General features: G+C 39.5%; 1 protein-coding gene across 7 annotated transcripts in view; it reads right to left on the bottom strand.

Annotated features, from left to right (window-relative positions):
* Positions 1–22042, bottom strand: part of tanc2b (tetratricopeptide repeat, ankyrin repeat and coiled-coil containing 2b) — a 152642-nt gene extending 130600 nt beyond the window's left edge. For 6 of the 7 annotated variants that reach the window (XM_015031349.1, XM_015031348.1, XM_015031347.1 and 3 more), the window contains exons 1-2: positions 21929–22042; positions 2416–2518 (exon numbers count right to left, since the gene is read on the bottom strand). In XM_015031349.1, the coding sequence (XP_014886835.1) occupies positions 2416–2482 (67 nt within the window). In that variant the 5' untranslated portion in view covers positions 2483–2518; positions 21929–22042. Of the gene's footprint in view, positions 1–2415; positions 2519–8538; positions 8673–21928 lie in introns of all 7 variants that reach the window. The other variant, XM_015031344.1, reaches the window with a different exon arrangement.
* Positions 22043–22478: the final 436 nt, after the last annotated feature.

Consider the following 22478-nt stretch of genomic DNA (forward strand, 5'->3'; position numbering starts at 1 on the left):
GCAGTGTCAGGCTGTTGACTTTGTTTCAAGTCTAGTGCCACTTCTCCACCCCTTTGACGGGAGGATGAAAATGATGGAGGTGGAAAAATCACTCGGAGCCTCGGTAAAACACAACAGCTCTATACGTGCATCGGATACGACAACACGGAGACAAAAGGGAACAATTTCAAGTTGTACAATTTGAATTATTGCTTTTTCTGCTTTCAAAATATAAATCACAGAAACTCCCATCTGTTGGCATCTGAAAATGGTCTTTCATAAAACGACAGTTATATAAATCCTAACCTCGTCTCAATCAAACAGGGATTATCTCTGTAGTTTTAAATCTGCCACTCACCATCATAGCAACTAGTGGCTAAGACATTTTTTCCCCGCTCTGTTCAGATTAGCGGGTGGATTCTCAAACCCAAAGTCCAAAGAAGCCCTCAAACTGCTTCAAATACAATGCAGACAATCATTTTATCTCGCAATCTCTCTTTTGAACCGATTTTCAGCAGTCTGTGCACGGTGTACGGCAGCTCTGTTTGAGAGAAAACTCCATTCGTTGAGCCGAGTGCTTTGTCCCATAGTAGCAGTAGCAGCAGCAGCGCTCCCTGCCTGTCAGGCACAGATAAGTCAGCCTTGTTCTGCCCCTGAAAGAATTAGACCAACGGACGTCTAGTTTTGATTTTGCTTCTAAATGCAGCTTCATTAAGAGCTTTCTAAGCAAGTGTTCACAGTTTTAAAGGCAGAGAGGCGCATGATGCAGATGTTGCAGAGCAGGAGACAGATTGCAAGAACAGATCCTGTCTGCTGGGATGAGTGAGTTCCCTGCAGGACGACTGCAACAGAGAAGCAAAACACCAGAGGATACTCCCGTCACGCAGCACCACTCTACACATGCGAAAGGCAAGAGACGGCACAGTATTTGGTAACGTCAAGTTTTCTTCGAGCTCGAAGCCCAGCAGACAGGGACGTCACAACACTCAAGTAGTTCCACCTGTTCTGGGTTGCTGCAGTCTGGGAAATCCTCTGCTTCGGTGAGTTTCAAGACATTTGGTTGCATTTATTCAAGAGTTTGAAAGAAAATACTTTTTTTTTTATGTCTGATAATAAAGTTAAATAGACGACATAAGATGCATTTTGTGATAATTGACTTGTCAAATTGGCACACATTACTAAAGCAGGGATGAAGATCATCACCTTTGGAGGGACGACACCTAAAGAGATGGAAGCAAAACCCTAATTAGGGGAAGAAAAATGCTTTGAAACTTTTACAGGACAGTTGTAAAATGAACAAAACTAAACTGAAGTAGTAACAAATTAGTCCACGTGGAAGTGAGAAAGCTGGGTTCTTATATTTGTTTTAATCCCAAATTATAATAATTATAATGATAAAAGTAATACAAACAGGGATAGATGGACCGACAGTATTAAATCTAACTGAGACAATGCAGGATTTTGGTGAAAAAAAAATAATTAGCACGGATTTTCTACACCATTCTGTGTTTTTAAAGATAAGATATGTTTGATTAGCATTTAGCTGTGTTTTACATCATCTAAATCAGGTCTAATCATTCCCCATACAGCTACATTAATCTAGTGATCAAGTACAACTAAAGTACAGATTTCTCAAAAACAATGAAAAAACACCATAGTTTAGCGTCAATAAAACGCTCAACAGCAAATGTTGAAGTGTTATAAAGTGTCATAAGCTGGTATGTCCCGCCTTTTAATCGCTCACCTTCTACTGAAAACTGTAGACAATGTTTTCTTCTGACTTCAAAATAAGAGTACATAAATTCTCTTTGAGCGATTACACCTGAAGACCTCTGACGTGGGCCATTTAACAACTTTAATCAATGCAATGAATCAAAAAATGTGAAGTTTTAAACAACAAGATGGAAAACCACTAACTGAAAGCCTGAAAAACGGGGGCCGGCTTGGAAATTCCCTGTTGTGCTTTTAAAATGACTATTCACAGAGCTGCTCCACTTGGCGTAGCATTCTTTAAATACCATAAAGAAGCCGGATTTAAGTTCTGACAACAGGACTGAACGCCTTGAAAGAGAAAAGATGAAAATAATAGTGTTGTTACTATCCCGTTTCACCCGTTCGTCCTCCTGCACAGGCGCAGTCTGACGGTTTCCACATTCACATAGAGCGATGGGGGTTTCCCAGTGTTATCTAACCTTCTAAACACAGGGTCATGTCCTCCAAGCTTTGGAGATTTTTTTTTTTTATTTATGTAGAACTTTTGAAAACCTAGTAGAAATAAATTCTAAAAGGGAATTCATTCAAATACGCTCGCTCGCATTTGTGGATTTTCGGTTTACTTCTGCTTCCAAAAATAAACCGAGAAGCCTCGTCGACACCTCCCGCAGCTGACGGGCAGATGCGTCATTGTTTGTGACGGGAGTCATAAGACACACTCACCGCTGCTGCGACTCTTGCGGTTGGCCTTCCCCCCCGTCAGTAGCATCTTCAAGCTGTTCCTAAACATGACTGCGGCAGCGGAGATCCGACTACAGAAAGAAACCTGGTGGGAGAGAGCAAAGAAAATACATGTTAATCTTTTTGAAGGAGCCTTTTAGCACGGTCGGATGTCCGCACGGAAATCCGACTGTCAACAGTAGAAATAATCAGTTAAAAGCTTTATCGGCGAGATCGAGAGAGTGCTGCAAAGCTAAATTCTCCAGATAGGAGAGAAGAGGGGAAGCTTCAAAAGGAGTTAATGTATCAGGAAAACTGAAGCGGGGAAAATCCCTTTCACGAACGCTTGATCTTATCTCCGTCATCAAAGTGTGAGATCAAGTGCCTCCTTGTAATTAGAGAAGAATAGAAGGAAGTACAAGTGGGTTTACAACACATCGTGGAGAAAGATCCCCCCAGCCTTCACTTTTATTTGGTAAACAGAGTGCGGTCAGTGGCAGCGCAAGGTGAAGGATGACGATTACGAAAAGTCAAACTAATTCGGTAGCATGTATGGAGATGGAAGGGAAAAGGCAAAAACACGAGTACAGACACAGAAACACAGCTAAGCACTGAAAACAGAATAAGTAAAAAGCAGTTTGAATTGTTGGTATGAATAAAAAGAAAAACACTATTATTTATTGTTCCAAGTTTATAGAATCTACTGTTAAGTGTTTGAGAAAAGAAAGCGTAATAATAAGCCATTTAATATGTTGCACTAGCATACAACAGTAAAGTTAACATCCTGACAATATTTTCTTTTTCACAACTGAGTCGGTGATTTCCTCCGGCCCTTACCCTCCTCCACAGCGCCTCACATATCTTTGATGCGAGCCCTTCTTTGAGTAAAGCGCATGGCAGCAGATGTTCTCCGTTAAGTGGCGGTTACTCTGTAAAGCCCCCACAGTTAAGGTCCAGCTGTGGACCCAAACGATAGATAAATATATAAATTTAAAAAAAAGAAGAGAGTAAAGGCATGAAAAGGCTCTTGAAAAGCCCTCCTTCTCCTTCATATCCCACTTTTCTCCACAGTTGCGATATTCCACTGACTGTAAAAGGGTCTTTAAAACACCCACGATCTTCATATTACCTCCACTGTGAGTGAAGCTGGAGGAACGGATGATATCACCGTTACGGAAGCACTATCGGCCACAAGACTCACATCAGTGCATTTCAGGTTTTCTGCCACGTGTTTCTGGATTTCTTGGAAACAGCGGTGAACTGTAGGACTTTTATTACGTAAAGCAAAGCTTATGAGAGTCCATCTCATCTACGTCGGTCAGGTTCCCTTATCTGTGAGAAGAAAACTTAATGCAGACACACGACTGACCCCTCTCTTCCAGCTGAAGGTTGGTTGAAAAGCAGCATCAAATTCATCCCACAGGTTTAAGGTGACAGAACACTTTTTTTTTTTTTATCGAAACTAGTCAATTCCCAGGCCTCTGGTAGAGGACCCGAGCTCAGAGAAGCGGTGGATGAGAAGGGGATTTTTTTTGTATTTTTATATATATATATATATATATATATATATATATATATATATATATATATATATATATAGCTAATGTGCCTTTCTGTTATAGACATGAAGAGAGTAAAGAGGCAACAGGTCAGATCTGAAAATATATTCCAAAGCAGTGTAAGAGTCAACGTAGCAACACTCAAGCTCAATATGAAACATGAGTAGCAAACAACCCCATTATGACCGGTTTGGATAGCCTGCAGGGCATAGGCTAAGCTGTGATAATACAAACCTGAAATCTTAAAAAGCTATGACTCAGTCAGTAAATACCCACTGTAACTCTGTCAGCTCCTCCTCGCAGTAAAAGGGCTACAGAGAGAAAAAAAAAAAAAAAAAAAAAAAAAAAAAAAAACGTAACAAAAATGACTCCAGTAAATGTGTTTCCATATGTTTAACCATGAGCAGAACAGGAGCGGCAGTTCGCCGTTAACAAGCTGCCAGAGCAGAAAATGAGAAGAGATGTTGCTGTCTGTTTCCAGGAAGAGAGAATCAATGTTTAAAATCTAAACAGGACAGGACAGAGTGTGCAAAAGAGAGAAAGAGAGAGAGAAGCTCACACACAGCGTTTCATCTGAGGGTATAAGCGTTCACCTCTCCCATTCCCACTCTCTCTGACCCTCTGTGCCGGCCTTTATGAAGGGAAGCCAAGAAGCAGCATGCTCTCACAGATTCAGAAATGTGCGCAAGCGGATGCAGCCCATCTCAGGATCCTCCACAGCCTGCTCCTAATGCTCATTCTGAGTGTTAAAGCCCCACTTAAAGGCACATTCCCAGGCTTGCATGAACGGCTTTCAGCAGCTAAATGTGACTAAAAACAGCACATTTGTTTGTTCTAATGAAAAATTTACCGAGCAGCTTGAGATGCTTGTAAGCTTTGCTGGAAAAATAAAGCCCTGTAAACATGCTCCAAAACAGAATGCTTTGCAAAAGTATTCACTCTCTCTGAATTTTTCACACATCATAGCCACGAAATCAGTGGTTCTTGTGTGATATAACAAATATAAAACAGAAAAAAAGAGAAACAATTACTATGAAGGGTTCTCATGATTGGAAATTTAAATTTTTGCCCATTGTACCTTGCAGAGTAGCTCACATTCAGTCACATTAAATGGAGAGTGCCTGTGAACTTTAGTTCGTTTGTTTTTTCTGTAGAGCATCCCCACAGGAGGTTTCAGTTCAGTTCAGGTCTCATAGGACCAGAGCTCTTTCCTCCACTTTTGCTGTGTCTCCTACACAGTTGGGGGCAAAATGCAAACTCACAGCATTCTGCAAGGATTTTCATCCTGCAATTTTATTTCATTTTTTTACATAATGACCAGGTTTGTGGAGAGTTACCAATAGTTGTCCCGCCAACAGATTCTGCAACCTGTGCTGCAGATCCTCTGGAGATACTATGACAGTAATGCGGTCTTCTTGGTTGCTTATCAATACTCTTCTTGCCCAGTCAGTTAGCGTAGGTGGACGGCATTGTCCCAGCAAGTTTGCAGTTGTTATTTCTGCATGCGTTTCTTCAAGATCGGATCACAGTAACAAATTATTCACGTTTAAAAACATCACTGGACCGTCCGGGGGTTGTACAAAGGGATGCCGACTAACTTCTGATCTACCACACTGCTCCCTATCCAGCTCCACTGGCTTCCTGTACACTGATCTTAGTTAATACTTATACGGACTTAATGGTCAAGCGCCTCCAGAGGTCTCAAACCGTTTGCATCTACATGTCCCTGAGGTAAAATGACCAGGCTCTGCTGGCTGTACCACATTCAAAGTGAAAGAGTCTTTTTAGCAGCAGTAGAGGGGCTCTGAAACCCTCTACCCTTTAGTTTGATATCTCCGGACTCTGACGACCTTTCAAAAAGCAACTAAAAACTAATCTTCTTAAAATTGCTTTCCATTAGCTATTGGATGCAGCAATATATAATGTGTATTGTAATGACAAATGTCTTGAAAGCCACTATAGACAAACAAACAGCAAATGCGATAGATTTTCGCATTTGCCTTCTTTTCCATTTATAGATGCTTTTTCCATAACTTAACACCAATAAAATCTTGTTCTTATCTTTACCCCTGACCTTTTTACCTTGGTCTTCCTGATGCTGTTTGTTAACCAATGTTCTCTAACAAACCTCTTTGCCCTACATATAATATTTCAAACATCTTTTGGAGAATCGGAGGCTTCAAAACATGCTTGACAAAAAGCCCCACCATGGTATAACACTAAGAAATCTGAGTTAACACAATACCATCACCTTAAATGTCATATACTGCATCTTTGTAACGCACAAGTTTAAAATTTAATCGGCCTCTAAATTTTTTTTAACACAAAAGAAATCTGGCCAGCAGAAGGTGTATGCACTCCCTCTTCTGAGTCGGAGCCTGGCCTAAGATCTGCTGTGACCCTCCATTAATTACAAAGCTTATTTTCAATCAATGAAGTAGCCTTTAATGGGGCCAGAGATGGCAAAGGCCAGTGTCACAGGGCATCAAATTGGATTTATCTCATCTTACCCTTCTGCCTTCGAATTAAAACCCATCCGAAAGGAAACCACACAGACTCAATGATACGATTAGAGTTGGGGGGGGGGAGACACACATTTCCCAGAGGAAGGCACTTACTGTGATTAACATTAAAACAAAAGCCACAACAGACAACAAAGGACTTTAAAGAGATTAAAATGAATTCTGTCTCAGGCATAAATTGGGCACATGTGTACAAATCAAGAAATCTGTAAAATACAGAGAAATGACTGTGCTCTTCCTGAAGATGGAAGAAAAATGTGTTTAAAAATATCTAATTAGGTGTCTCCTCCCGCCCCCCCACATCAAAAACAATGAGCAGCTCAAGATAAATGAAGCATCGACAAACCGGAAGACTAATGCCGCGGGCCCAGAGGGATGCACGTTTCTTCAGGCAATTACAGCGCAATCTGTCAGTCTGACAAGGAAACATAAATGTCAAACCTTAATCAAATAAGAACAATGGCAGAGAGGAGTGGATTTCTGACTATTTATCTAATAACGGCAGTCTCGTTGAGACAGAGTAGCCCGGAATCCAATCATTTCTTCAGTTCGAGGGGGAGGACTAAACATGGACCTGATTATTAAAGGAGAACCTTCCTGCCACATCGCATCGGGTAAAGTCGGGAAACAACCATGTGCATTTAAAAAGAAGAAGAAGAAGAGAAAAAAAACAAACTAAATTCTAACTTCACTTATCTTCCCGGCGGTAGACACTCCCCACCATCAGACAGGGATAAATCATAGTCTCCACTTTGAAGATGGCCATGGGAACAGAGCTCCATAAATCACACTGATATCAATAACGGGAAGTGTCAGGGCCTGGCTCTCACCGTCGAAGTTGCACGAGGCAATGCAGAAATCACTCAGGGTTGCTGCTAACAAAGTTTCACTCCTGCCCCGCAATGGATTATTTATTAATATGGATTTATGTCCTTTCATTCTGTGCCGCTGCTGAGGGGAAGGTGATGATATCTGTATCACAATGAAGGAAACGTGGCTGTGATCAGTCACAGGTGAGACAGCTTTCAAACCTCCTGCAGGGAAAAATTAAACTGTTAAAAACTCTTCATCTTTCTAGGCTACTTTTAGGATTTGCCGCAACCTGCTGATGGCTTTTTTTTCCCCAACACTTTCTGATTTTTTTTTTTTTTTTTTTCCCCTGGTTCAACTGTTGACAAAGAAGCCACAGCTCTCTACGCTCAGTTCATTTTCAGTTTCTTAGAAAATGATAACATAGTAATGAAATGATAATATTACAGAAGACCAACAAAAAATATATTCTTAAAATAGAAACGTTGCTTTATTACCACTGCATAGCACACGCAGTCATGAAAGACTGCTGAACTGACATTGACCCATCAGGATGTCATTGACACCATTCTCAATGTGTGTAAGGCACAAGAGGTCATTGATATAGAAGCTGGCTGTTCACATAGAGTTCTATCTAACGACAAATAAAAAGTTGCGTGGGAGGAAAAAAGGTGACACAAAATCTTATTTTGAGATGAAAGCAAAGCTTGTATTTCCTTTGGATACCAAGCTACCAGACTGTAGAGGAAGAGTGAAAAGGAACAGAATAATGTTTGAGGGGAAGTGAGACATTTCTACTGTCAGTGATGGTTTTGGGGAGTCATGTCATCTGAAGCCATTCTGAAAACCCTTTATGCTTCCGTCTGGTGGCAAAATTTACAAAGATGCTAATCAGACTCTACAAGTCTTTAAAGAGCCTTGAATCATACGAGTTACAACACTGAATTTCTCTTTGTGATCAATAACATATTCCTGAATCTTACTGGAATTTTCCATTAAGAGTTGGCACCTGCCCACACTTCAACAAGTGTCAACACCTGCTTTAATAACCACAATGTCGCTTTCCTTGATCAGCCGGCAAACTGGATCGATCTAAACGCAGCACAGAACCTGTACCATATTGTGAAAAGAAATTAATTGCTCACGTCGAAGAAAAATATGCCATTTTAGTGTCCCGATATCTGGTTACGCCTTCAGTTTTTGTAGCCAAATAAGAAAAAGAATGACCGACCAACCTGAAACGGCCAGAAAACAGCTGTCAGTGGACATCCTGAGCGTGAAGAGATTTCTTTAGTAGGTTAGTTCAGATATGTGGACTCTCTTGCATTCCTGGCTGCACTGCTTCACTGACCTTTTCAGGTAACTCCTCCTAAACAGGACCAACAAGTTATGGGTCAGGGCCGATCCCTTTATAGTCCATACCAGCTAAAGCCAAGTCGAGTTGTACTAATAATACACTAACATGACCCACAGAGTGAACTGTCAGTTGTTTTCGCATGTAGCGTGTCCTTGTGGGTCATAAAGAAATCTTCCCATCAGTTTGATTAGAACGACTCTGCCCAGTTTGAACCCACGAAGGCCTCTTCTGCCCCAAATCCAGTCAAAGGAAACAAACAAAATGGCATTTTGACCTTTAATAGAATAAGAAAGAGCTACTTTAAGGGCGAATGTAATTTGTGACCTTTTATTCATTACATTTAAAAAAACAAAAAACAAAAAAAAAACAAAAACAAAGGATGTCTGGGTAAGTCTAAATAACGGAATGAAATATTGGTAGGTGTGTAGAAGAGCGAAGAAAATTCCTTCACCAGACTGAACGCAGAAATAAATCACAGAACGTATTCTCTCCCAGAGCCACCTAACCACAGTGCTCCCCCCCCGCCCTTACCCTCCACACCTCAAGTTTTGCAGCATGTTCTTTTTGTAATTTGTTTAAAAGGAGACAGCGTGGTTCATAAGTGATTTATGAAAAAGCGTTTTCCCCTGCAGACAACAAAATGACAACAGAGCTCTGATTTTAGGCTACGGGTGCGTTATTTTCAGCCTCCCATGAACAGCAACACAAACGCAGCATTGTGTGTGCAAGCTGCATGGAGCAAACAAAGAGTTGCAGAGACTTTTTAAGAAGCAGCTATGAGGGAGAAGAAAATTGCTGCTAAGAATTTTCCAAGCAGGGATGTCAAGAAACCGATACCAGGCAGTGTAAAAGTATTCACCCACTTAAGAGTTTTTGTTTTCAATTTTTACTTTTTATTTGTCACACTTCAAAGTTTTACATCAACAAACAAATTTGAGTATTAGACAAAGACAATATGAAGACAGACAGAAAGCTGTTTTTTTTTTTTTTTTTTTTTTTTAAATGTCGTTTTAATTCATTGTAGGGGAAAAGTTGTTTAAGCTTACCAGGCCCTGTGAGGAGCATTAATTTTCCTAAACCTATTAAAGTCACACCACATTTAAGTGTAGACTTTAAGTAGGCCACTCAAAACTTTATTTTTTTTATTGAGACATTCTGATGGGGATTATATGTTTATAATATAATATATATTTATACTGATTTTGACAGTTTTTCCCTTGATAAAATTTCAAATTTGAAACATGCTGTTGCATTGTACCATATACTAAAATTTGACAGATTGCTTGATTAATATAAGTGTGATTTAAAAAAAAAAAAAAAAAAAAGCAATAGCAGAATAAATGTAAAATACTTTTTCTCCACGCTGTATTATTAAAATGCATAGTAACAACACTGGGTTAATAAGAAGCAATTCTCAAAGCTTTATCGATAAACAGAGCTGCATAATGCCCTGGAAAAGGTCAAACACTGACTTAAATGCAGCGTCCCACTGGAGATGACTGAATAAGATGGTTCAATCAATCTTCCCCACTGCTGCTGCTGCTTCTCCTCCACTTTATCTCCTCCTGTGTGCTGCCTCTTCACTCAAAGAGCTACACCTGCTGGTCATTTAGAAGAGCTGCTGCCACACATAAATGAATGAATAGGCCAGAACTGCAAAATAAGAACTTGCCTATTACACGTGATTGACTTTGAAACCCAACCCCGACGTGTCGATCATGGAGACAATTTTGTTTTGCATAAATATGTACACCTCCAGCCTCTCAATCCCTTTAAAGTGAATACAGCAGGGCTCCAGCAGCGAAATCAGTTTGATGACAGGCAGCTTAAAGGGGCAAATAGAGTCAGGACATGAGAAGGCTGAAAACGGCAGGTAATCAACTTTGGCAGAAGTGCACATTTGCATGAAGACTGACGGATTTGCAATCAGCCGGAGTCTCTAGACCGGGTTAATGCTGAAATTTAATTCTCGGGGGTTTCACAGCCTCTTTTCTCACTTCATTTCCCCCATTCAGCTGATAATTGTGGCTTATATTTACATTGCACTGAGATCTTCTTTTGACATTTGATTGATCAGGTAAATAACCGAGTCACACTCCACGAGACGAAAGCAAGTAAACTCCGATATCTGTCGACTTCCATCCAGTACAGTAGTAGCAAGGCGGCCATGTAAAGCTTAGGAGAAATGTCCAACCCATGCAAGTAGTTTTGGAGTTTGCATCCTGAATGTACTGTAATCATCCAGAATACGGTGCAGTTTATTCTGACGTTGAGGTTTGACATTTCCCAGATACATTTTAATTTTGTGAATTTTATGAGGGGAGACAGCAGTAGCAATGGTAGACTTTGGCAGACACTAAAAAGTAATGTCAGTTTATTTGTGTGAAAACTTTAGATGAATTCAGAATTGGGTGAATCGGAAATACAAGGTTTGCTGGTCATGGGTGCCTGTAACACTGCAAAGCTTGAAACACACTAATATACAAGCAACTAATTGAAGGAAAATATTTGTCCAAAATGTGAATATGTCTGTAAAGTTTTTCTCTTTAGTGCAGTAAAATAAGAAATGACTATTAATCATAACATACTTTTTAAAGTGTATTATTCATGTTGTATAATTTAGATCTGTTTATAATATTTTTTTTGCATATTTTGTCAATTGAAAAAAAAAAAAACATCCCCACATCCTGATGCTGCCACCACTGTTTCATCATATGGATGGTGTGCTGCTCGTTTGCTTTTTCAGCGTTTTGTTTTTCCAGATCCTGCCGAAGTACTCTAAACTGGTTTTTATACGTGTGTGCTTATTTTTTTTATGATATGCTACATTTGGTTGCATACCAACACTACGGCATTGGCATGTATGCATGCCAACGCCACACGGAGACAAAGCAATCTGACTTATCCGTAGAACCCAAATTGGGTAATCCAGCAACTTAAAAGGGAAGTGCAGCACAACAAACTCACCCGAGTTCCTGATGATTCCTCTTTTAGCAACATCACCATTGTACTGGCTTTCTGAAAACACTCAGAGCTACATGTCACTCTGGCCCCTCATCGTCGGGCCTCTGTCTTGTAGCTGCTTAATATCTCTAAGCAAGCAGAGCCAGATAAGAGCGTTGAACTTCTTTTGCCCGGGGCTATTGTGTATGAACTGCTGCAGAGTGGTTGATAGGCTTAGTATGGTTGCAAAAGAGGAGGAAAGCCGCAAGGGGACCGAGCAAATTGCTTCATGAATGGACGGAGTTATAGCCGTCTTCATCAGAGACAAAATGTCAGTGCAGAAAACACTGTTGCTGTACTGGATGATGCTTTAATTAAAAATCTAAACAGATATTTGAAGCTCTCCATTGGGTAGAATTTAATCCACTGAAGAAGTATTTAGCAAAATGCTTGTGCACCATGTTCCGTCCAGGGCTGCCTTCATTTCAAATGATGTTCGTCCAATAACTCCAAGACCACTAAGAGTTTTAAATACCAGTAATAGCACCTTTTAATATATTTTTTTAAACATCTGTGACTTCAGGAGTTTAGCAACCAATTTCTGTAGATTCTTCTTTGTCTTCTTCACATGTTGGCTTGTGAAACTTATGTTGAAATCAAAAGTGACGCTTACTTTTTAAAAATGATCTGAAGGATTCATTTCTAGCATTTTGTTTTTTTTCTGTTCTGCACCTAAAACCCTTGTCACAAAACGCGACAATTACATGCCAACTGCGTGTTTTCCTAATATTGTTCAGCCCATTTCGTGTGAGTCGTGAACGCAAAAGACCATCAAAGAGCCGATGAAGACAGAATGTCAAGTTTTCATGTCAGGGTACAGTTTCAAAGCGCACGACGAGAATAGAACAGATCAATGAGGAGCCTCCATCAAACACGCAGGAGGAGGGAGATGGAAAGAGACTGTAGGTATGCCGAATAGGTGCTCAAGATGGCATTCCGAGCTGGAAATTGAGTTTCTGCCAACGACTACACTCACCCACTTACATCAGTCACAAAGCGGGTTCAATCGTCGAAAGCGATTGTCGACAACAGCCTCTGTTTTGCTCACAATCTGGGGAAATAAGACGGCACGCTACGCACCAACCTGCTTTCAACGAAGCAGACGCACGTCGACCGAGATGGTGGATGAATCTGTTTCCTGATGAATTATGCATTGTTCCACTTCTGTGTGCACCGCCAACACGTTCGGATTCAGTCTAGAACTTCTTTGTCCACCGTGAATTAGCAGCCACCCTTATAATCTCCTTTCATCTCGTCCACAGACAGCTCGTACAGCAGAAGCCTGCCTTTAGCATGCAAATGAGTCAAGAGCGAAAGAAAACCAATGACACATTCCAGAAATTAATGGCACTACTATTAATTCAGCCTTATTCTTTATGCAATCAGAGTTTAATGTGGCAATACAAAAAGAAAAAAAATTGCAGAGCTCTGCAAATTAAATGGAGTGACATGTAAATCATAGTAACTCATTTTAATTAAATGTAAATATAATTAGAAAAAAACACCCTAAAAAGCCTTGCAGCTAATTGGGTTTGTGGCGACTGGTCAATAAGAGAAAAATTAACTAAAGCTGCTATAATTTTTTATAAGGTCAAATCTTTCTGAAAAAAAAAAAAATATTTATTTATTCACGTCAACCAGTCATCACTTCAGCTTAGCCAGAATACTTAAATCTTAACGCACCGTGGAAGAAAAAAAAAAAGGATTTGAATCAATGTTTGTTGCTTTCCAGTTTATGTTGTGGGTATTGGGTGTTAAAATTAAATCAGAAGCCATGTTAAAACCGTTGCCAGCTATTTAAAAAGGAAATTATAAGTAAGATACATCTCATCATTAAGGTTGCAAAACTGCAAGATTTGTGTGTAAAAAATTATATGAATTATATGAGCAAAGAAAATACGTTTTATTAATGAATGTGATTAAAACAGTTATAAAAATGTTATTTCCTGTCATTTTAACTTCATAAATGCTCCTAGGATGGAGTTATATGTGTAATTAAAGTTTTAAGTTAAACATTTGACCATTATTAGCAGTGGCATTGGGTTGTATGCATGCAAAATCTATGCTCCAGAGAATGCACATGGAAAACGCCATCTTAGTAATGCTACTTGCGCTAACTGTGTTAATCACAAATATAAGAAACTCCAGCCCATCATGGCCTCTTTCATTACAGGCCACTGTAAAAAATATCCTTCACAGTTATATCAAATACAGCCCATGCTGTGAGTTCTCACCAGCATGAATCTCATGCTGTATAAAAACATTTTTATTTTTGTAATCCACAGCCCTGTACACACAAACAAAATAGTAAACAAATTACTGTGTCTAGAAAGGGCAACGACACCCTGAGGATTTCTGTTTTGCAGCAGCTCAGAACCCAGATCAGAGCGCAGCGTGGGAAGCGACGTGTAGGATGCAGAGAAAACATCCTAAATTACCTGCTCTCCAAGTTCAGCCCACAAGTGCACTGCTGTCAAACTCGACTTGACGTGTGATTGAAGGCGCAGACGGGACCGAGAGAAACGGAGACCCAATTAGCAACGATAGCTAAGCGACTGACCTCTGATGGCAGTTTGATGACAACCAATAAATGTCTGCTGGATCTCAGCAATCAACCCACTGTGCGTCAATCATTGGACTTAGGTGGTGGAAAATAACACGGTTCCAGTTTATTTCTATACCGTTACCACGCTGTAGACATTGCCTCAAAGAAACTTGGAAATAAAATAAAGAAATCCACATTAAAAGGACCTGCGCTGTTTGTTTGTTTTTTACTTTTGCAGAAACGCATTTGAGCTGTTTCTCTTCACAAGACATTGAGTTGATTCAGCAATGGTTCACTTAAATCCTTCAGAGTTCTTTGTTAACATATAGACGTCTTCTTTCTAAACAAACTGCCTGAAGTAGTGCAGAGTGGTGGCCCCCGTCTAAAGCGTACAAACACTGAGATCATATCAAGGCACAATCAACACTATTAAATAAATTTATAAAAATAAGTTAAAAATAAAATGAAATTTCTCTACTACTACACATTAACTACACCAAAATTATAAAATACAAATTAAAATGTGACTTAAAATATGTGATCCAGAGATGAGCCAACCACCTCTACATTCCTGCTGCAGAAATTCATACCTTTCTGTGCCAAGAGTTTTTATATAAAAAAAAAATAAATATATATAGTTTCCCAACTGCACAGTCTTTATGTTTTTTTTTTTCTTTTTGGCATATTTTACTAATAAAGCAGCTAGTTTTATTGGCTTCCATTACAACGATTTTGATCTTTGTGATACTTTGTAATCTCTCTGCAAAAGTATTTGCTAAAGGATGCAAATGAGAAAATTGTAAAGGGGTAGACTATGCTAAATCAACTTTTGTGGATCTTTGCATCACGTTATAATGTCCCTCATCAAATACATACGTGATGTGTTGTTTTTGATTTCTTCGTGCATGTCTGAGAAATCCTTTAATCTCTCATGGCAGTCATTCACAAAGCGCCGCCTATATTTTCCAAAACTCCACCTTGGAGTTTCAGTGCCCAGATGATTTCCCCCCTTCTTTCAGTTTAACTTTTTATACCGAACAAGACTAAATGCAAGTAAATGAATCAAAAGTGGAAAAAACAAACAAACAAATAAATAAATAGAAAGTGGGAGATTAAGGTTGTGCTATTTCATTGCAGCCTTGTCATTTTTTTCTAGCAGAATACAGTTTACTTAAGGTGCTAACGCTACTGTATTTAACATCCGTCCACTGTCACCATATATTTTTGGAGTATGAGGGATTGCTCCGTATCACCGATGATTTAATCTGCTTGACTTCCTTGGACACATAACCTTTCACCAGTTTGACTGCGTTGCATTAAAACTAGGACCATAGAAAAGTATGTCATTAAATTTATGTTGAAAATATGACTGAATTAGATCATCTAGATTTAGATTCGTTATTAAAATAGGAATACGACTTGAATCTGTTTTCGTCTACAATCTCGAGATTACATTTGAATTGTCACAGTACAACAACAACAAAAACTAAACTAAACTGAACACAATCAATATTTCAAATCACATGAGACAAACACGATGTTAACACAGTAAAGTATTTACAACTGGACAGTCAAAATTAACGAGACAATGCAGCCATAAGGAAAGGCACTAAAACAAAACCAATGTTGCAAACTGACACTCTGAACCTTGTGTAGGCATGTTGCCAAGAACAGCATTGTGGACCCCTACCAGGCATGTCTGCACATAATAATTGGTAATGGCAGCCACATGCATGTCCGCCGTCTACGTGGGTGGCATGTTTGTCAGCGTCTCAGACACCTAAATAGAAAGGCAGCTTTGGTCACCACTGCCAATTATGATTCTGACAAACACTAACAAATCCGTCAAACTTCTCTTCTTCAGGCTAGCAGCCCCGCCTTTCAACAAGATTAATCTACACGGCGAGACCTCGCTCAAAGGGGGAACCACGCGGATTTACAGGCTAGTTACGAGACGATTTGCGCAGCTACATAGCGTAAAAACTGACAGGCTTTCTGTTGTTGCTGTTTTAGACTTTAGTTTCTGGGGGAAGGGCAGCAGCTGTTAGTTGGGTCCAGCTGTCGATGGCGGCAGGCAGAAACAGGAGGGGAGGAGATGATTTTTGAACAAACCTGTGCAAACACAGTCCCAAAGGAGTTCTCCCAATAAACTCAGATAACTTTTTATGCTTCCCTTTGCCCTTTAGATATGATTTATAGTGGCGATTGTGGGAAAAGATTAATTCTGCCAAATGGTACAGTGGGCATAAACCACACAGGAGCTGACTGAGTTTAATATGACAAGAAAAGGTTTGCAGGGTTTGTAAATAGCTGTGCTGATAATTAATATATATATATTTCTTTTTTTTTCTCAGAGACTTTCAACAACCCCCTTTTTATTTATTTATTTATTTATTTATTTATTTATTTATTTATTTATTTTTTGTGGTTTGGTTGCACTGTGTCTAAACAAAAATCAGTAAATTATGGTCATGTCAGGAAATGATAGATTTCGATCAATAGAAAACATCCTCAAAGCATGAAAAAAAAAAAATGAGGACAAAAGCTGGTCTGGTGAATTCACAGAGTTATTTTATGTTAAATATGTTAGGATTTATTGCACGTAGATTAATACATTTCAAGCATTTTATTTTGTTATGATCATAGCTAGCTAATCTAATGAACATTCCAAATTTCCTTCCTCATAATATTGGAATATTACAAATTAATACAGAGACCTATTTCCAAGCATATTTATAAGAAGTTAAATGAAAGGAAAATATGAAAAAGAAAAACATGCATTAGTAACCTGAACAGCAAGAACCTTGAAAATGTTATGAAATAAAGCAAACAGATCAGTAGAATATATAATCTGTGCGTATAAGGCTTTCCGTCTTGATTTCAGTTGTGATTACATTCAAATTTGTGATTAATCTGTATATTTTTTTCTTCTTTGGCGCCCTTTTTTTATCCATATTAATGGAAAGTTGAGTTGAAGGAAAAACTGTGGGAAAGGCAACATCCTTCATAGGGTTTTGAATAAGGACAGTACTGAAAGTTTTGCTTGCAAATGATTTACAGTTTGTGTTCATACCTTTCTGTATTAAATATAACAGTCTAATTTTCAGAGAATCTGAATTTTGGGGTTTCATTCACTGTAAGCAGTAATCACCAAGATTGGCATTTAAAAATGACCTCTATGGATTTTTGAAGTAGGGACCCAGTTACAGATTTATCTTTATTATACCTCAAATCCAACATCCCATTTCAGGTTGAGCATCTGGTGTGCTCACTATGGGGGAAATAATTAAACTCTACAAATCCTGTAAAAAGCCCTTCACTTTAGAGTGCCAGTAATTGTACAGAGTAACTTGTATTGTGAAACACTGTGTGTGCTATATGCTCCGATTTGGACTCAAGCTGTGAACCAGGAGCCAAACACAAACAAGAAAATCTTCACAGAAAATAAAAAAATATATATCTAAAAATAAGCTACCAATGTTTCCCCAGCTGCATTCATCCAGACCGTATGATTCCAGAGATATTCAATGTGTCCAGCTTCAAAGCCGCCAGCCTAACATGCCTTAATGAGCTGCATGACAATTAGGGCCGGCTTGTAGCTATAACCATACGAGTCGGTAAACACCGAGGCTTCGCTCTCCTACCAGCAGCACAGGCAACAAGGTAGTTGCAGTCCTTTGTTTGTCTGTCTGTCTCTGGGCCACACGTGATACACTACCCTCCTGCCAACAAGCCACTTCAAGGGCAGGTTGTGGTTACCCTGTGAATTTATAGTATTCTCCCTGGACCATGTTTGCCCCACATTATGCAGCCCATGGAGAATACATTGATCCTTAAGAAGCTTCCCACCTCAAATAATAAAATTGTCAACTGGGAACTGTGACCAGAGCTATTATCAAACAGACCGGGAACTACGTCCAGGTCTGCAGGAGCAGAACCTTACTTGGTCTGTGTTTTAGATTTTACTATCTAAATCAAACCTTTGCTCAGTAACTGAAACTGAAACTGTTTTTCTCAAAAATATACACTAGTACTGTGCTCGCTGTATTTTGGTCTGCATAGAAATATGTGTCCTTTGGAATTTGTTGAATATCATAACATCAAAATGATCTGAATTAGTGTGAGCCTGGAGAGGCACAGACAATTATCCTATGACCTAAATCAGCTAATTCTCAACTAAAAATACCTTTTCTTTTCAACTCGGCTAACACTTCTGCAACTGTCTTCAGTGTGGAAGGTTTCACTGAGTGAAGAAGAGTAAATGTTGGTTGTTTTTTAGTGTGAAAGAGGTTTGTTTTTCAGCTACTTCAAAGGAAAATATATTTTCAATCACATGTTGACCAATGTGAAATGTCATTTAAGCTGCCAGAGAGAGCAAGACTTTCAGAAGATAACAGGAAGGGTGAAATGAAGATAACAGGAAGGTTGAAATGTAGAAGGCTGCAAACAGTTGCAGCCTTCTACATTTTCTGGAATGTACATAAAGACTGCTGTTTTAGTAATGATTGTCACATATTTATTCTATAAATAAATATAGAATGATACAATACGATAAAGAATTCCTGAAATTATTACAATGTGCAGAGCAATCAGGATGTTTGTTTGAAAATTCTTCCATTCTGCGCCGAAAACCACCACTTCACTCCTCAAACATCTGAGATACTTGGGAAAACAAACTCATCTTATCTTAAAGTCCGGCCCGACCACAAGGGGAGCTTAAAAATCAAAGAAACAAGGTTAAACCAAACAGAGAGCTTCTTCCTCGCAGCTCAGACGGGATTTATCGTGCCACCTAAATTGGTTTTTGTCACAACTGGCTGTTAGAGTTGCCGTTTGCGGGTTTCAGTGTGTTGGATTTAACACAGCTCCCTTTGAGTAGCCGTAGGCTGCAGCTCACCCACCCACACACCCCACTGGGGAACAACCGTCTCCTTCACATTCCCTTCAGCGGCTTTGACAACACAGATCTTTCTCATCAGCAACGTTCCCCGAAGCACCGAGCTAGAAATTTACAGCCTGCAGCATCTGGTTGGCCCATGCATGACTGATGCTATTAAAGGAAAGACATAAATGCAACTGCTTGACTGTAACAATAACCAGAGGCTTAAAAGACGAAACTCCCGACTTCTCTGGGAGAAAAACCATCCAGGAAAACACCAGAATGTGTGTCAAATCTGATGCAAACTTACAACAGTCAAAGCCAATATTTTACCGCCCCGGAGACAATGTAATATTTCTGCTTCTCTGCACCATTGACCAGCACAGGAGCCACCACTCCAGGTCATCACGAAATGACAGATCTGCACTGCAAGCAAAAAGGGCCAAGGGAGCGTCTTCTCAGGCCAGAGAGTTTTATAAACAGCAAAATTTGTGTGTCTGAACACATGTCTAAAAGCATGAATTATCTGAGAAGCTGTTCTGACCAAAAAAAAAAAAAAAAACCCCAGTTGTTTAAAAATCATTGTTTCCCAGAATATCTTAATTGTAGTGAGTACTAAAATAAAACGACTTTGAACCCAATTAACACTGGATACAAAGAAATTATATGCACCCAATCTAAAAATGTGAGCAATGCAGACCTTTGCAGCGTTTTTATGGCACGGGTATAATTTATGCCACCTCCTAAACAGCGGTCGCACACTGCTTCTCCTTTGTGCAGCTCCGGCTTTAACGGCCGGGGTAATCTCAGAGGAAGAAAAGAGCCAGTGTCATGTGGTCAGAAGGCATTTTAGCCAGACAAAAAAAAATTGCGTCAGCACTTTCTGCTGCGCAACGAGAGGCCGGCATTCGGAGCCCCTGGCCTGCTTCTCAGAGGAGAGTCGGGGTTTAATGGGGCTACTCTTCCACTCCATTTGCCAACTTGCATCTTACGGGCTGCAGATGTGCGTGCACGTGGGGAAAGCGAGCGTGTCACCCCGCATACCTCTCTGCAGCCTGGGAGCCGCGCTCCTCGTAACAGCTGACGGAGGCTGTTCGTCTCCTGACGATGTGTTTACACACCAAATGTGTTACAGACGTAACGTGCCAGGAGGACACGAGGTTAAGCGTTTGAAGCAGCTAATGTGGTCGGAAAATTCAGATGTCTTCTGAAACTGATTTGGTCACTGGAAGACTTTTTTTTATAAGAGAGAAACATTTACGAAACATTCTTTAATTGGCAAGTGTCGCTTTGAGGGCCATGTAATAATCCTAACCAAAAAGATGCGTTTGTTTTCCCCGTGCATTTTCAAATTGTCTGAATGAATTTAGAGCAGTCAGACAGAAGTCACTCCATCAAAGATTTTTGCCACACATTATTGCCCTAAGATAAACGAAAATCAATTACCTCATTACAAACAAAGTACATGCAATAATTTAAATTACAGAGGTAAAAACTATACAAACTAATCTACGGAGTGTGAGGTTGGGGATTTTTTAGAACACTGTAGCTTGAGTCATGACCAAGTTGAATCCTAATATGACTCACTCCAACATTTCGTTAAAAGATTTGCCAGTAAAATGTTGTGGTCACAATGTGATGGTCTGGAGCTGCTTTGCTGCTTTCCTGCTTTTCTGGTTTTCTCGACCAGGAAAGCCTAAAAGAGAAAATCCTGACACCTGTTTGTGACCTTAAGGTCAAATTTCTCTTGGGTTGTTCATCAGAAAATGGATCTAAAATAAAAAATAGGAAATAAATAAAAGGCCTGTTTTGATCTGAAACCCAAAGTGGATCTCTCCCATTGACTTGAATTCCTCCGGTAGAATGTTTTACCGGCTCAGTCAGTGAAGAGTAGGAGAAGTTGTGAACAATGACGTTGATTTTCGGAGTTGTTTTAGAATTGTAGTCCGCCTGCTGATTTAGCAATGGCAGCAGAGGAAATAATCAAAGCCATTTGATCTGTGCTAGCTGCGCTTCTGAATATTGAATTAACATTAGATCGCCCCTATTCTCTTTGCAGTAGAGACAATGCATGTGGTAGTGTAGGGTTAAAAGGTTGCATTAGAGCAGCAGAATTTCCTAAATGTCCTCATTTTATTAGCTTAGTGAAAATGTAATGTCTCTGGCAACTTTGGAAGACTTTGTTCCAACGTTGGATCAATTTCAGATCCATACAACCATTTTATGGCAGGCTAGACAAGGAACGATTGAAATGACCCCTAGCTGATGCATTTATCAGCAGTCGGCCATATTCTGAGGAACACCATTGATTGGCCGACAGCTTCATGAGGAGGTGACATCACCTCCACCAAAATACAGTGAAATCCCCCCAAAAAACTGGAGCTAGGCCTCAGCGATTAGGTTATTCCTAGTTTTAAGTATTCTCTAGATGAACATTAAAAAAAAAACAAATAAATAAGTCACTCAAAAATGGTTTAATCTAGATTTTTGTTTCAATTTTAAAATCTACTTTATTAGTAAATAGGTGCGGTATACGCAATGTGATGTTATTTTTACAGCAGCAGATACAATTTTTGCTTTTAGGTTTTAAACGCATTTGGTTATTCATGGTACACATAGTTATTCTAAATTTTTGTGTAAATACAGTGGAACTGCTATTTTTTACTCAATATCATACAGTGAAAAGCTCCTAAAATAATGGTTCATGCCTTATACTAAGAAATTGCTTTCTAAAAATAGGAAAGATAGTTTCTTGAATCACATAAAACAGCTAGGTAGCTGATATGCTTTCTAGCATCCTACAGAAAATTTAATCTCCAAGAAACCCGAGAGAGGACTCACCTTGAGTAGACAATAAATCCGGCTTTGGGAGCAGCGAAGCACTACATTTCACCAGGCTGAGCCAAAGTCGCAATCCTGCAGAGACAGTCCACGGTTCTCTACAAAGGGAAAAACATGAAACAAAAAAATTAAGCTGAGGTGAAATTGACCAAAAAGCAAGAAAAAAAGAAAAAAGAAAAAAAGGTGACATTCAGATCTATGGAGCCTATAGAGTAGGAGCTTGTTGTTGATGGTTTCTCCAAGAGACAGACTACAAACGGGGGCTGGCAATGCAAAAAAAATAAATAAATAAATTGTGGGTCAACAAGGAGTTCTTGTCACAGCACAGACTGGGACAGTTGTTTTATTCTTCAGTGGGAGGATCTGAAATGAAGTGCTGCTTTCAGAGTTGAGATGTCAAGCTTCCAAGCCTTCTGACTAAATGTATCATTATGTCATTAGAAGGCCAGTTATGGGCAGGAAAGAACAGGGCTCAAATATCTGTGTGGGAGATGTAAGCAGTCATGTGATAAAAGCTAAATGAGCTTAAAGTGTAGAGATGTAAAGCTGG

The sequence above is a fragment of the Poecilia latipinna genome, unplaced genomic scaffold (genome assembly GCF_001443285.1).
Source record: "Poecilia latipinna isolate Pla-1442-1.1 unplaced genomic scaffold, P_latipinna-1.0 Scaffold203, whole genome shotgun sequence".
Lineage (NCBI taxonomy): Eukaryota > Metazoa > Chordata > Actinopteri > Cyprinodontiformes > Poeciliidae > Poecilia > Poecilia latipinna.